General features: G+C 42.4%; 1 protein-coding gene across 1 annotated transcript in view; it reads left to right on the forward strand.

Annotated features, from left to right (window-relative positions):
- The window catches only part of LOC140913612 (cytosolic phospholipase A2 epsilon-like), a 53902-nt gene that overhangs the window by 15112 nt on the left and 21730 nt on the right, over positions 1 to 17060 (forward strand). The window contains exons 3-7 of the mRNA XM_073350338.1: positions 923 to 995; positions 8608 to 8744; positions 12203 to 12334; positions 13619 to 13659; positions 16983 to 17025. Coding sequence (XP_073206439.1) covers positions 923 to 995; positions 8608 to 8744; positions 12203 to 12334; positions 13619 to 13659; positions 16983 to 17025 — 426 coding nt within the window. The remainder of the gene's footprint in view (positions 1 to 922; positions 996 to 8607; positions 8745 to 12202; positions 12335 to 13618; positions 13660 to 16982; positions 17026 to 17060) is intronic.

Genomic DNA, 17060 nt, shown 5'->3' on the forward strand with positions numbered 1-17060 from the left:
GATTTCAGAGGGGATTGTCCTCTGGCGGCTACCCCACCCCTCAGTTTGCGCCACGATAGTTAACACACTTCAGTTTTTACTGTGGTAGTTTGATGAGAGCTAGTTCTGCTTGAGCTAGAACTTACATCTCTGTGTTGGCATAATTGTTATGTTAAACAGGGATAAACTTGCTGATTTTATTTGAGTTTCATTTTGATATTCTGGCTTTGTTTGAATGTAAAATTCACACAGAAACTCAAGCAATACAAACCCATGTGACTCAAAACTGAAGGAAAGATTCTCATGAACTTCTGTACACTCATCACTGAGTTTAGCTCAAGTCTACAATGCAGTTACAACAAATTACTTCAAAGCAATAAATGCACCGTGGTGGGTATCACGAGGGAGGTATCAAAGTACCTAATTTGAGGTTAGAAGCAACCTGGGGACCAGGGAGTAAGTTTTGCCGTCTAGAAGGCTACAACACACTAAAAAGAGCTTTGCTAAGAATACCTGCCACTTTCCTGACTCCTGTATCTGAGAAGACCAAACCCTGTGTACTGCAACTGTTGGCAGCTGGTTCCGTAGAATTAAAATTGTACTATTTGTAAAAAGAAAAAAACAACTGCAATTTTTCCTTCTTTCCCCTAAAAACTCTGTGGAAAAAACCTAAACTCACAAGTGTGCCCTGAATTTTTCAGAAAAACACAGTTGCGTTGTTGTTAACAATAAATAAATAAAGGAATCAATTCACGATTTGTTTTGATGATCCCTGATTTTGTGAATCTCTATATATTGTTTCAGATATCAGTCTAGAAAATGATTGATTAACATGTTTTTGCTGAACATTTTATTGTCATACAGTACTTGATTAGGTTCTTCATTTGTTAGGTATCGCGCCTTTAAATTTAACCTTTGTCTTTCATATATCATTCTTTTACAGATGGAATTATCTCCTTGTTACTTGCTTACTGTAAGAATAATACGAATGAGAAATCTCCGTCGGGCAGATACACGTGAGTGTCTCTACTCTTCCGAGAAATTGGTCCTAGTTCTGGAAGTAATCAGTGCACAACTGAACACTGCAAACACCCTGAGTCAGAAAAGAAAGTAATTGATGTTACTAGGGTATACATAAACAGCTATAGTATCACAGTATAGTTGATCATCAGAGTATTACCTGAGAACTAGTAGTTATGTTATTGTGCAAGTATAACGAGTCAAATGACCTTCCATGTGTAGCAAGAAAGACAATTTATTGTTCAAAACAAATTAAGAAGTGTCACAAGGTGTATTGTTTCCCAGGAATGAAAAAGTACTAGTTTTTCTTTTACATATATATCAATATCATAAACCATGTGTTTATGAAATAATCCAGCATCTCATATAAATAAAACATGATGGGCCAAATGCATCTTTGTTATTATGTCTTTGAAATAAATGGAGCTACATCCAGGCTGAGATTGCTCTGATTGGTTTTAAAGACAAATGTTTCTGTACTGTCTGGAGTTTCTGGAGTGCATTGAGATAGGAGTTCACGCATTTTGGACAATCTTGATTTTAAAAAAGCAGCATTTTCATGCCCATCTGGCAACCTATTTTTCTCCAGCACACTTAAGAGAATCATCTTGACCTGTGAGTTTAGATGCACTTCATAAAGTTTGCTAAGATGCTTATTTACTTTGGGATCTAATAAGACAGCTCTTTCCTTTTATTTTAGACATTTAAAAAAAATGCATTTGACTCTTAGGTCAAAATAAAGCAGCCATATAAAACATAAAGGGTCACGTACAATGTCTATTAAAATCAATGGGAGCCTTCCCATTCACTCCATTTGGGCATTGGATCAGGCCCAAAGTTTGTTTTAGCAACAGTTTATTACAGCTGACCACCTCAAGCTTGTGATATCAATAACTTGCTATTACTATTCCTCCATGCATATATGAAATAGCAGGCCAAATCCTCAGCTGCCCCAAGCACAGGAGAAGGTGGTTCGAAGCCACCTGGCTATCTCCCCTGCTTCTGGGCTGCCCAAAGGTATCTAAGGTGATGACGACACTAGAGACCTTACTATGTGGCCACTCTGTGCCGACAGGAGAGAGCTCTCCTGTTGACATAATTAGACCACCCCTAACACGTGGCAGTAGCTATGCTGGTGGAGAAGCTCTCCCACCAACATAGCGCTGTGCACACTGCTACTTATGCCAGCAAAGCGTATATTGCTCAGCAGGGTGTTTTTTTCACACCCCTGAGCGACACAAGTTTTGCTGACATAAGTGGTAGTGTCGACATGGAGCAAGTTAAGCTGGCGTCAGTGGTCATATAAGATCAATTAGACCAGCTCAGGTTTCAACAGAGCACTCTGGCCCTCACCCTCCCATCCTGACCATGCCCCTTACCTGCCCCTGTGTCCCTGATGTGCCTCTTCTAAAGAGTGGTGAGGGAGCAGGTGGTGGAGTGCTGCCTACTCTGGGTCTATGCCGAGAGCCCTTCTCTGTCCCTTTGGGGAAGCTTTCAGATCACTTTGTATTGAGCAGACCCGGAGTTGAAAATTGAGCCCAGTATGCCTATGCAGTCTCTTTCTTCCAAAGGTCTATACTTTTTAATCACGTTTTCTATCTTGGCTTCATGCCTACGTGTGGTTTGTGCTCGGAACCTGAACACTCCCATATACTTTACCCTTCTTGGGTGTGCTTAGCTCTCTGGTTCTTCAAACTAAACCTTGCAGTATCTATCTGCAGTGTCTCTGACACTGTACATGGGCGCAGGGTTGAATTCAGAGGCGAATCTGAGGGAGTCCAGTGGGAATCGAAATTGGTGTAATTTTCACTTTTTTCCAGGACCCTCAATATGCATGTTACAGCAGTGTGAGTTCTCGTAGACTAAGTAGTTCTTGTTTACTTAGACGGTCTCATCATCACCCACTTACCTGTTTGTAACTTGTGCTCCTGCCCTGCCACATTTCTTTTGAATTTGGCCCACTGAGTCAAAGTAGAAATTGAATAACTCTCACACAGGTGGGGCTAGAAGAGAGGCGTACAGCAAAAAATGCAACTAATACAAGAGCATGAGTGCAAGCAGATCACCTCTGATTTAACTGGCACCTTGCACCTTCCTCCATTTCCTTGACATTTCACTTACATCAGTTTAAATCCCCCTGTGCTCTCTTATGCATTGGTAAGTGGGCGAAGTAGTTACAAGAGACTCACAGTTTCAAAAATAGGCACTGAGTTTGGTGCCTAGCTTGAGACATTTTTGGCCTGATTTTCAGAGGGGCTGAGCACCTGCCGTTCCAGAGATAAGGGTGCTTCAGCAGCTCTGAAAATCAGGCGCAAGGTGGACATTAAAAAATGGAAATACCCCAAATCAATGGCCACTTTTGAAAATTTAGGCTCTGGGAGTCTGTAAGTGTCAGGCAGTCTAGCTTAATCATAGAACCATAGAATCATAGAATATCAGGGTTGGAAGGAACCCCAGAAGGTCATCTAGTCCAACCCCCTGCTCGAAGCAGGACCAATTCCCAGTTAAATCATCCCAGCCAGGGCTTTGTCAAGCCTGACCTTAAAAACCTCTAAGGAAGGAGATTCTACCACCTCCCTAGGTAACGCATTCCAGTGTTTCACCACCCTCATAGTGAAAAAGTTTTTCCTAATATCCAGTCTAAACCTCCCCCCCTGCAACTTGAGACCATTACTCCTCGTTCTGTCATCTGCTTCCATTGAGAACAGTCTAGAGCCATCCTCTTTGGAACCCCCTTTCAGGTAGTTGAAAGCAGCTATCAAATCCCCCCTCATTCTTCTCTTCTGCAGACTAAACAATCCCAGCTCCCTCAGCCTCTCCTCATAAGTCATGTGTTCTAGACCCCTAATCATTTTTGTTGCCCTTCGCTGGACTCTCTCCAATTTATCCACATCCTTCTTGTAGTGTGGGGCCCAAAACTGGACACAGTACTCCAGATGAGGCCTCACCAATGTCGAATAGAGGGGAACGATCACGTCCCTCGATCTGCTCGCTATACCCCTACTTATACATCCCAAAATGCCATTGGCCTTCTTGGCAACAAGGGCACACTGCTGACTCATATCCAGCTTCTCATCCACTGTCACCCCTAGGTCCTTTTCCACAGAACTGCTGCCTAGCCATTCAGCCCCTAGTCTGTAGCGGTGCATTGGATTCTTCCGTCCTAAGTGCAGGACCCTGCACTTATCCTTATTGAACCTCATCAGATTTCTTTTGGCCCAATCCTCCAATTTGTCTAGGTCCTTCTGTATCCTATCCCTCCCCTCCAGTGTATCTACCACTCCTCCCAGTTTAGTATCATCCGCAAATTTGCTGAGAGTGCAATCCACACCATCCTCCAGATCATTTATGAAAATATTGAACAAAACCGGCCCCAGGACCGACCCCTGGGGCACTCCACTTGACACCGGCTGCCAACTAGACATGGAGCCATTGATCACTACCCGTTGAGCCCGACAATCTAGCCAGCTTTCTACCCACCTTATAGTGCATTCATCCAGCCCATACTTCCTTAACTTGCTGACAAGAATACTGTGGGAGACCGTGTCAAAAGCTTTGCTAAAGTCAAGAAACAATACATCCACTGCTTTCCCTTCATCCACAGAACCAGTAATCTCATCATAAAAGGCGATTAGATTAGCTTGTATCACTTTCCACATCACCTTTCCTCTTTGGATCTGTACTTGCAGTATGTTGTTTTACTTGAGGACAGCAGAAAGCAGCTCTATTTTTGCCTCAGTTTTTATCTCTCTGATCTTGATTCTCATCCACTTACATTAAATGAATAACAGAGTCCTTTCTAAAACTATTACCCCAAAGCTAATGTTAATATTATTATTGGATAGCAGTGGCTGCTGACCCAATGGTGAATTCTCTTTACTTTCAAATGCTTATCAAGCAATCTCATAACGGGACAGCTATATATTATTCTGTACATGGCATCTTTTAAAAATTCATGTGGAACAGAGAGCGATGGAATGGATTTTATGAAACAGGGAGGCGAAAAGACCTTGCCACTTGCAGGCAGGAAATGAGGTCTACATTTGTCTCTTATCTATATCTGGGAAACTATTTTAAAATACAGATAGCCTGTAACCAGAAATTTCTCTTTGAACCAGTGCAGCTATGCTAGCATGGATAAAAGGATGTAGGACATGACCCTGTTTACAGTGTTTTGATTACAGTATGGAAGCAAAATGGCTTGGTCTTGGGACCCAGTTTGGCTCCCCAACTTCCTCAGGAACTGAAATATTACAGTATATTGTGTAGCACAGAAACTACCAGCCTACACATACGTACAGTAGAAAAGAATAAAGACAGCATTGCCTGCCAGGCCACACTGAGGAAAAAAATACATGAGCCAGGGTGAAAGTAACACAATGGCAGGGCAGATAATTGTATATTTCAGAGGACTCTACAGTACATACCCAACCAATTTAATAAGGCCAATATAACCGGTCTGAAGGAATACATAGTACCAAGCTGCATCTCTACAAAGATAGGTAAATCCTAACATGATATGCATGTAGCCAAAACCACCCTGGGCAATGTGTCTCACTTTCTATAGAAGACTTTTGTCAAACACTGGTCATATTGACCAAGAATTGAATTATTACCCAGATTAAAAAGACGAGCTTTGCACGTAGAAGATTGCAACATGGAATCTGGAGACAGCATGGAGTCACCCAAAAGACCAAATTTTATTTTTCCCACACTGTAGTATCCTGCGCTTACTCTGGGACTATGAAACAGCAATGCTGGCACATTAAATCAGAAGTGTTTCATCAAGGGCTCTTTTAAACTCTTATGCATATCAACTGGCATAAGATAATAAGGTTATGGGAAGAGGCTGCAAAATAGTATCAAAGTGAAAGTTTTAAATACACAGCTTTGCTAGTTAGCTCAAATCTATTGTCTGTATTTATGTCCCTTCATTTCTGGTTTTTATTGTTTTTAAATTTCCTGGGAATTTATCAATGTTTAATTCAAAAAATGGGTGAAAATCAGGGCAAAAATTAATGTCACCATTTTCTGGGTAAATGTCAGGGTTAATACTGGGGGATAGGAGGACAGGAAAAAAGCAACACAGAGAAAAGTAAGAGTTTATTGTTTATAAAACCATTATCTTTAATCCACATTACAAAAATTAAACTTCTTTTTAAACAAAAACAGTTTATTATATTTTGACTTGAAGAGTTGCCCTTGATGTAAGGGGCTTCAGTGAGAATTCCTGGGTAATGTAGGCTCACAGCGGCTTTTCCAAAGTGTTTTTTTCCCAAGGCTTTTTCCACTGTCTCAGAAAAGGCTCTTTCCTGCAGCCCAAAATGGTTGCTATTACCTGAAGGACACCAGAGTCAATAGTAATTGTACAGAACCCCCATCCCCAAGTTGTCATCTCTCCTGTCACAGAGGTGGGACACAGGGGCTGGAAGCCAGAAGAGAGCCGAACCCAATCACTGAGACACGGAGCCATCAGCAACAGGTCCTGTTTCCTTTTACCGGCCCTGGGGCAGGAAGGGCTCTGTCTGGGGGGTGAAGCAGATGGGGCTCTGTGCCCTGGTGTTCATCTCCAGATGGCGACATGTCTCTAGGCCCAGATACTCACAAGGCAAAAGAGCCAGGGAGTGCCCAGTGCATTGGGGGGAGCAGGGTGGGGGGACTTCCTGACACTCATGGGGGGAGCCCACAGGAGTGAGAGCCAGTGGGGGGAAAGGCTTGTCTCATAGTCACTTGCTTCCCTGCTGCGCAGCTACAGCAGCCATCCCCTGGCACTTACCCTTCTGTGCAGAGGCACACTGTGCTATCTGCCGGGCAGTCTCCAAGCAGGGAGCCCAGGTCCTGGTAGTTCAAGCGGGGACAAAATTTGGGTCAAAAGGAGCTGTCTATAAATTACATAATATATTAGAGGTGAGTGGGGCCTTAACTTTCTGTACTTGTTTCAGTGTTACTAAGTGTTACAAGGCAGTGGGTCGGACTTGAAAATTACTCAAAAATATGTTATGTAGTTTATGGCCACCCTCAAAGCAGAAAAATCCAAAATCTGGGAATTTTTGGAGGTTTTTGGTTAAAACAGAAAACAAAGGGCCCTAAATATATGTTATTGGTAGCTTGATGGTAGCTTTAGAAAGCTACAATTTAAATACAGCTGTGAGTCAGCATTGTATTTGTGGCAAAGAGAATCATGATAACAGTCTTCAAGTATATTGCAGCGAAGGAGATTTTAGGTCTGGTCTACGCTACAGGCCTACAACTACGTCTCTCAGGGGTGTGAAAAATCCACATGCCCCAAGGGACGTAGTTATACCAGCCTAACCATCCGTGTGGACAGTGCTCTCCTGCTGACATAGCTACCGCTGGAGGTGGATTAACTAAGCCGATGGGAGAGAGCTCTCTCCCATCAGTTTAGAGTGTCTTCATGACCGCGCTACAGCAGTGCAGCTGTGTAGATGTGCCCTTTGACATTAGGAGAAACTTCTTAACTATATGAGAGACAAGGTGGGTGAGGTAATAGCTTTCATTGGACGAACTTCTGTTGGTGAGAGAGACAAGGCTTTGATCCGTACACAGCTTTTCTTCAGGTCTGGGAAAGTTACTCCCAGCGTCACTGCAAAATGCAAGGTGGAACAGATTGTTTAGCATAAGTAGTTAGTGCAAGTTGTAAGGGACCATTCAAGATAGAGTGGCCTGTTAATACCTCTGCAGTTGTAGGACAAAAAGAGGGGGCTAGTGGGTTATTATTATTGACTAAGCCATAAATCCAGTGTCTCTGTTCAGTCCATGATTCGTAGTGTCTCGCAGAATAATGAATTTAAGCCCCCAGGCTTGTCTTTTGAAAGCATTGTGCAGGTTTCCTTTGAGGATGAGGACTGAGAGGTCAGAGCAATCGCTTTGTGAAAAGTGTTAATCCATAGGTGATAGGGTGTTTTTGTCTTTTATCATTTTCCTGTGAGGTAACGGGCCGTTCTACCTTGTTGCAACTGAAGTCAATGAAAGCTGTGCTCTGGACATATGAAGTGCTATATAATTCTAAGTACTATGAAAAACCAGCTCCTGGGCATTTCAAATTGGGCACCCAATTGGGATACTTTTACTTCAATCGCTGTGTGTCTCAGTTCCCCATCTGTAAAATAGGGGTAATAGCATCCCTTAATCACACAGAGGTGATGTTAAAAATAAATTAATTCAATTTTGTGAAGCACTCAAACAATACAGTGGTGGCAGGGGTTCTGTGGGAAAATAGGTTTCAGAGGAGCAGCTGTGTTAGTCTGTATTCGCAAAAAGAAAAGGAGTACTTGTGGCAACTCTAGCTCACAAAATCTTATGCTCAAATAAATTTGTTAGTCTCTAAGGTGCCACAAGTACTCCTGTTCTTTTTGTGGGAAAATAGTGTGTGATCATGAAATTAAAGACTGCATCACAATGCATATGCACATGAGAACTGAATTAAGCACAGGCCCATTGCTGAGAAGTGCTATATATAAATTACCCTAATCTCTGTCTTTAAATAAATACAATTTAATTTTAGTGCAGTGCACTAATTTCTTCAGTGCCGCTTAAGATGGGGAGTATTGATACATTAACAGTTATGCTGTACCTGTTTTTATACAGTAAGCCATTCTGACTGCTACATCAGCCTGCAGTTGCCAACAGCTACATGTGAAAAGATCCAGACCAAAACCGTCAACGACTGCAAAAACCCAGTGTGGAACGAAACATTTTACTTCAGGATCCAGAGTCAGATCAAGGTAAGAAACTGAGAATTCCCCTCTTTCAGCAGCCTGGAGATTTGTTACCACTTAAGCAGAAGTAGGATTTTCAAGTCTTCTACAACCTACAGTTTAACACCCCAGATGATTAAAATACCCCCAGTAAAACTCTTTTGAGGTCACTTTCTCATTTTTGATAGCCATTGGTTTGGATAATTCATATTTTAAGTATCCGGGGTGAATTAAGATAGCTAAAATTAATTCTTAATAAAGAAATTGTTATTTTTCTGAGTTAATAAAAACTACACTAGTAAACAGGAGCTACAAAATTCAGGCTTATTCTAAAACTCCATTACCACGCAACCCCCTACAGGCACTGAATGACAACATGCTCTGTGTAACATGGAGGGAAACAGTGTATCATCATAACAAATTCAGTTATCCTAGGAATTGTTACCTAACAATAAGTGCTGGTAAATATTCAGAATTTTGACCCCATAGGAGATTCTCATATTCTGACATTTCTTTTAATTCCAAATAAAGGGGGGGGGATATCAAAATATTGACTTTTTTTGGTGGCATGGAAAGTTCCAAGGAAATGTGGTTCGGAAACGCTGAAATGAAACATTTGCACATTTCCACAGCAAAATGTTTCATTTCAGTTTGTTGAATGAAATCAAAACATGTTGCTTCAGCCTGGCTCAACATTAGTCTGTGTCCCCCTGAGCTACTGCAGTGCCTTATGGGAGTAGTAATTTTGGTGTCTCATGCCCCCATTCTCCTAAAAGGGCCAAAACCCCCAGCAGGACGGCATCTCCCCATATGCATCATGCTTGTTCAACCAGGGTGGGTCTTCAGAGCATCATGGGAGAAGGAGTCTAACCAGGAAGTCCAGTCCATAGAGGAGAATGGAGGTGCAAGGCACCCAAACTACAAATCCTATGAGGCATTGCAGCAGTTCAAGCAAATACAGATTAATGTTGAATTAAACATTTCATTTAGATTTTTCCTAAAAGAAAATACAAAACTCCAGAAAAATCTAAATTTTCCCACAAAAGTTTTGATTTTGTGGAAACCACATTTTTCATAAAAACAAAAAACAACCAAAAAATAAACAACCCCCCAAAACATTTTGATGAAGAATTTCCAACCAGGTCTATTAACTACTACTGAATTGACTGATTCTTTAGTGGATGTTATATACACCAATGTTTTATCTACTCAATACCTGACAAATTTTGAACCATTAAAGCATTGAGATTCCTCAGAGATTTTTACTTTGCTGTTCTATCTGCCATCAGAGCGATTCAGTCTCAGAACAGAATGCACTCCATTCAGCTGTGAAGCTGAGCCGGGAGGCCTGAATTGGTGAATTGTGTGCATTACAACTAAACTGACAAATATGTAAGCCAGAAAAAGGGTAATGTGGAAAGCTGGTTGTATTGGGATAGAGAGGCCAGTGACTAGTATCACATAAGGAACCTAATTTTCTACAATGAATGTAAGTTCCCATATACATTTTGCTCTCAACAGAGGGTGGTGTTCTTTTATCCATAGAATACTCTTGCTGGAGAAGCCAGCACCACTGGTAAGTTCTTTCAGCTGAACTGCAGTGATTCAATTCAATTTACGATTGCCAAATACTATGCTATATGTTGTCTCATGTACTCATTTTTATACCATATCTATAATCTTAACAAAATTACTCTGTCAGAAGAAAATAACAATCTACAATTTATTTATTTTTTGCATATTGGTGTTTTTAAATGTTTATTAAATGACCAAAGGGATTCCAAGACCCAAATCTTTAAAAAACCAGCTAAGGTAGTAATGACACTTCAATTAACTGATGGTGAAACTACATTGTTAGAATAGTAACAATAACACTTAAAAGTTACATGCCACTTCTTATGTTCAAAGTGCTTTATAAATATTAACTAGTTAAATATTATATTAACCAACTGTTGGGACATTTAGTTATTAAGAAATAAATATATGAAAACCTGGGAAATTTAAAGTTAACGTTAAAGATCAAGTTAAAAATATCAAACATTTACAAGTCAAAAATGTTATAGTGTAGGTTAAAAAGCCTTTGTTAGCAGCTTGGTATCAAGCTAAAGTGCTGGGTAAACAGCAGGATATTTGGAATATTTCTTTAGTAAAAGGTATTTAATTTTACAGCACACAAATGTCGTGTAAATATAATTTCCTTATATGTGACAACAAAAGATGTACTTGGTATTGCTGTGCAATTAGGCATAATAATATAAAATCCCCACATACAGCATTAGAATTACATTTAGTAGGTACTTTACAATAGTAATTACTATGTCATCTGCATGCTGATGTCTAGAAAATAAACCACATATTCTTATTGCAGATTACATGGCATTTGCTTTGGATCACTCTACCACTCAATGTAATTTGACATTAAATGAATTCTTACGGTAATCACTGCTACACAATTCATAGGCAGTGTTCACCTGCCTGCTCAGTGAGACTGTATCAGTTCAACCAAGTATGTGGCCCTGAGCTTTGTGCTAGAAGACAGGTTTTGCTCTTTAGTTACAGGCTACCCATAGCGGTCCTTCCCCTGATCACACTGAAGTCAATAGCATCATTTGCATTGATGTCAATGGGAGCAAAATGGAGCCCAATATATGTGGCCTGTAACTTAGAGGCAAATCCTTCTCCCTCTTCCACAAAATGAAAAGTCCCATATGCAATGAAACTGGTGTGTTCATACTGCACAGGAGCGGGATTTGTGGGGGCATGGGGCCTTATACAGTCCCATGCAGTGGAGGCTGGGCATGTGGCCAGCGCACCCACCATCATGCAGATCCACCAATCATTTCCCCCTGTCCAGCATGGAATGCAGGAGCAGCTGGGATTTGGCTTCTAATGAATTTTCTAGATTCCTTCAGGTTTTCAATTGTCTCTCTCATGATATCTTTCCTATGCAGGGGGTGACAATTAGGTTCCTGGCTGTCATGAAGTGCTAATATCTGACAATTCATTGGAGGGGCCTGACTTCTTACCTATGCTGTGGAAACAGAATGAATTCACTCACATATCTAACTTATAGCATTTAAACTGAACTGGGGAGGAAACTGTATTACTTAGATTTTGAATAGGAGTACTTGTGGCACCTTAGAGACTAAGAAATTTATTTGAGCATAAGCTTTCGTGAGCTACAGCTCACTTCATCTATTTCGTAGCTCACGAAAGCTTATGCTCAAATAAATTTCTTAGTCTCTAAGGTGCCACAAGTATTCCTTTTCTTTTTGCGAATACAGACTAACACGGCTGCTACTCTGAAACCTTAGATTTTGAATAGATTTCTTCAAAGTTGGATATTTGGAAAATTTCTGTATCCCTTCAATTTTCTTCCTCTCCTCGCACAAGGTAAAAATAGACTATCCCCAGGAGTCCCTGCTTCCTGGGCTCTGTGAAAGCAAGAATGCAGGATTTCTAAACTCCCTCATCTCCCTTCCCAGAACGTGCTGGAACTGAGTGTCTACGATGAGGATGCCGTTACCCAGGATGATCACCTCTTCACTGTGTACTTTGATGTGGCTAAACTTCCACTTGGAGAAAGAGTTCTCATGTACTTTAAGACTGACCCAAAGGTGAGGTCTGAAATAACAGGCAGGGCTGGGTGAGAAAAAGACCCTTGCCTGGGTTTCCTGCCAGCTACTCATAGAATATAGAATATCAAGATTGGAAGGGACCTCAGGAGGTCATCTAGTCCCACCCCCTGCTCAAAGCAGGACCAATCTCCCATTTTTGTCCCAGATCCCTAAATGGCCCCCTCAAGGATTGAACTCACAACCCTGGGTTTAGCAGGCCAATGCTCAAACCACTATTACTATTTTTCCTTCCTATGTAAAGGATTGGCCAGCTATTCCTCCAGTATGTCTCAGCTACCGCACAGTAAAACTGTTTCACCATTAGACAGAGCAGTTTGGCCTCAGCGTACTTGGCCAGTGGAGCATGGCAAACATATGATGCTCTTGGCAAAGACCCTTTCTCCTGGTCTTGCCACCAAGAATGAACCTCCCAGAGACTGTCAACCCCAATGGCTGTAATCAGAGATCCATTGTCTGAGCTTTCCATTGACCCAGCAACTGTGTCATCTAGATCTGGTGCTAGTCTAAATTCAGCTAAAAATTATATACTCGGACACAATTTTCAAATACTGGCATCTGAATAAGATTTCTAAATCCCACATTTGGTCACTTAAATTGGCATTTAATAACATGAATTCCCATTTAAAAGGTAAATACAAGATCTAAATATATTTAAGTATCCATATTTGGAAGACTGGGCTCTGTAGTTCACAAAAATTTTCTAAATGATTACATTACGATATCACGTACAGCTGAAATGGAGAGTCATACAGCAGGAAAGCTTAGCATCTAGACATCTGGCCATTGTCTTTATGTTTAAACAAATATCGCTGTCATATTGGCGCTGTTGCTGCAAATATAAGGAACATTGGGCAGGAGAGTTAACAATGTCCCTGAATCATTCAGTAATAGCAGTTGTTTTTAAACGTTCCTCAGAGAGGTCAAAGATATGAGGTAACAGGACATATAATCCTGTTAACCTTCCCATATTAATAGCAAGAGCAGCTACTGGGTAGTAGAATAATGTCAAGAACATAAAAAAATTAAGACCCTAGAAGATGAAGCAAACTGTAAAGTGACTGATTTTACACCAAAAAACAAAAGTGCAGAAGCTTCATAGAGTTTTAGGCCAGAAGGGACCATTAGAACATCTCATCTGACCCTCTATATTTCACAGGCCATTAAATTTCACCCACTTCCCCCTCTGTTGCATACCAGAGGACTAACCCTGTAGGGAGAAAATAGCATATAGTGACATCACTCTTTTCTATTTTTTCTTTTTAGGCACAGGAGGAACTAGAAGTAGAATTTACGTTGGAGAACATGTAAGTGAAATACAAATTAATTAGAAGATGCAAAAATTCAGAGAGTAACAAACCAGCAATTGGAAACCTGCTTCATATAATTGTTGCCTCCAAAGGAAATTGCCAGACCCACTGGATCCAGACCTCAGTAAATTCCCCACTGGAATCATGTATACAGTTTATCTGTATCAGCAGAATCTGTCAGTTTGTTCTATAGTCTGATCACCTTTAATGTGAAGAAATTATTTCTGGCATTGGTGAGTCTCAACACAACATCAATTTGTGGCCTAGGTATACTCTTCAGAAGACTTGTTTGTATCGATCTTTTCATGTATGCTCAAGCTCAGATGTGGTGGAAAATCTCTTGACTCGTATTTGTAAATCGAATAGTTTGGTTAATTTTTCATCCTAATTCTTACTCACAAAGCTGAGAATCATAGAATCATAGAATCATAGAATATCAGGGTTGGAAGGGACCCCAGAAGGTCATCTAGTCCAACCCCCTGCTCGAAGCAGGGCCAATTCCCAGTTAAATCATCCCAGCCAGGGCTTTGTCAAGCCTGACCTTAAAAACCTCTAAGGAAGGAGATTCTACCACCTCCCTAGGTAACGCATTCCAGTGTTTCACCACCCTCTTAGTGAAAAAGTTTTTCCTAATATCCAATCTAAACCTCCCCCACTGCAACTTGAGACCATTACTCCTCGTTCTGTCATCTGCTACCATTGAGAACAGACTAGAGCCATCCTCTTTGGAACCCCCTTTCAGGTAGTTGAAAGCAGCTATCAAATCCCCCCTCATTCTTCTCTTCTGCAGGCTAAACAATCCCAGCTCCCTCAGCCTCTCCTCATAACTCATGTGTTCTAGACCCCTAATCATTTTTGTTGCCCTTTGCTGGACTCTCTCCAATTTATCCACATCCTTCTTGTAGTGTGGGGCCCAAAACTGGACACAGTACTCCAGATGAGGCCTCACCAATGTCGAATAGAGGGGAACGATCACATCCCTCTATCTGCTTGCTATGCCCCTACTTATACATCCCAAAATGCCATTGGCCTTCTTGGCAACAAGGGCACACTGCTGACTCATATCCAGCTTCTCATCCACTGTCACCCCTAGGTCCTTTTCCACAGAACTGCTGCCTAGCCATTCAGCCCCTAGTCTGTAGCGGTGCATTGGATTCTTCCATCCTTTGATTGCTCCCCACAGCACTGCTTCAGTCCTAGAAATTTTCTCCCCTATATACTAAATTGAATAATAATAAAAATTAATAATGATAAATAAATAATACAACATAGCTTTTTTCATCCATAGATCTCCATATGACAGGTGGGACACGTTGAGGTCACTCTCCTGCTTTAAATAGCTTTGCATACAGTGGGAACCCTTTGTTTCCAAACTTAGTTCCCATGCCAGTCAGTGGAAAAACATTGGTATTCCAGAATGGATTCTAGTACCAGGTGACTTGATCACAGGACCTTGCAGCCATAACTCAAAGGCTAGTTTGTAACATCCTCAGGAAGCCTTCCCAGGAAAAAGGGAGATTAGCATCTTCAAAGGCCTATTGTTCTGTCTAATAACTCCTCCTCACAGCAAGCCATCTAGAGCAGTGGTTTTCAAACTGCGGGTCACAACCCAGTACTGGGCCACGGACTGTAAGGCACTGGGTTGCAGCAGCTCTGGTCAACACCACTAACCAGGCCATTAAAAGTCCCGTTGGTGGTGCTGCCCAGCTAAGGCAGGCTAGTCCCTACCTGTTCTGACATTGTGCTGCCCCCTGGAAGTGGCCAGCAGCAGGTCTGGCTCCTAGGTGGGGGGGCTGCGGGGCTCCGTGTGCTGCCCCTGCCCCGAGCACTGGCTCCCCACTCCCATTGGCCGGTTCCCTGCTAATGGGAGCTGGGGGGTGGTGCCTGTGACTAGAAGCTGGACCTGCTGCTGGCCACTTTTGGGGCGCAGAGTGGTCTGCAGTGCTAGGACAGGCAGGAAGCCTGCCTTAGCACCCCCGCTGCGGCACTGACTGGGAGCCACCCGAGGTAAGCCTGTGTCCCAACCCCGCACCCCAACCCTCAGCCCTGAGCCCCCTAAACCCAGACCCCCTTCCTGTACCCCAAACCCCTCATCCCTGGCCCCACCCCAGAACATGCACCCCAGCCCAGATCCCAGACCATCTGCCGCACCCCAACCCCCTGCCCCACCCCTGAGCGCCCCCCAAACCCAGAGCCCCCTCCTGTACCCCAAACCTCTTATCCCCAGCCCCACCCAAGGGCCTGCATCCCCAGCCAAGAGCCCTGACCCCCTGCCACACGCCCAGAGCCAGGACAGGCAGGAAGCCTGCCTTAGCACCCCCGCTGCGCCACTGACTGGGAGCCGCCCGAGGTAAGCCTGTGCCCCAACCCCACACCCCAACCCCCAGCCCAGAGCCCCCTCCCACACCCTGAACCCCTCATTCCTGGCCCCACCCTGCAGCCCTCAGCCCTTCACCCCAACCCTCTGCCCTAGCCCTGAGCCTCTCCCAAACCCCTCATCCCCAGCTCCGTTGAGTCACGGGCATCAACAGTTTTCTTCAGCTGGGTAGCCAGAAAAAAACGTTTGAAAACCACTGATCTAGACTGATTGTATTCTGACTGGTGGGTGTTCCCCAGGTGTAAATCCACTTGTAATTGGTACATAGTCAATATTCCTAACTTCAGATACAGAAATGATACATGTATACAAATAGGATAATCATATTCAGTAAATCATAACCTTTCCAGTGATATCTCACATGCCTTATCTTGCCCAAAATACATCTTAGTTATGCCATAACCACATCATAACAATATCTCTATGAAGAATATGGGGGTGTAGTGTCACACTTGGAATCAAGACACTTCCCAGCATGTATATCCTGATGGACTAGCATAATGTTGGTAGATTAAATGTATTTAACAACATGGACTGTCCTGAGAGGTGGAATTTAACTAAGATTCTAATTTACATGGTTACAGGACTGTGATAGCACTGTGAAAAACTACTTAGCCCCAAGCATGGTTGAAATTGTTTTTAAAGTGTGATTACTTCATATCAGTCAGTTTTAGCACAATGGTCAGGCTCTGCTTAGAAGACCCCCCAGAACAAGAATAACAGGAGCTGTAGCAGCTGTGCACAGTCAAAGCAAGCATTGTGAGGAACTTTGCATCACATGGCTGCCACCTTTACCCTTGTTGCCTGGTCTTCGCTATCACTCCCAACACTTCCATATGAGTGACAAGCAAGATAAACATCCGGGGGGGAAACGAGTGGTCATTTGATTTAACCTAGCAGTGAAATATGTGAAAAATGAAATATTTTTCATTTTCTTTCCTAGTTCAGGCCCTCCTGAAGCCATCATAACCAATGGAGCACTAGTGGTAACTTTTTGTTCTGTGATCTTTCCTGTCCTATA

Source organism: Lepidochelys kempii, chromosome 6 (assembly GCF_965140265.1).
Source record: "Lepidochelys kempii isolate rLepKem1 chromosome 6, rLepKem1.hap2, whole genome shotgun sequence".
NCBI lineage: Eukaryota > Metazoa > Chordata > Testudines > Cheloniidae > Lepidochelys > Lepidochelys kempii.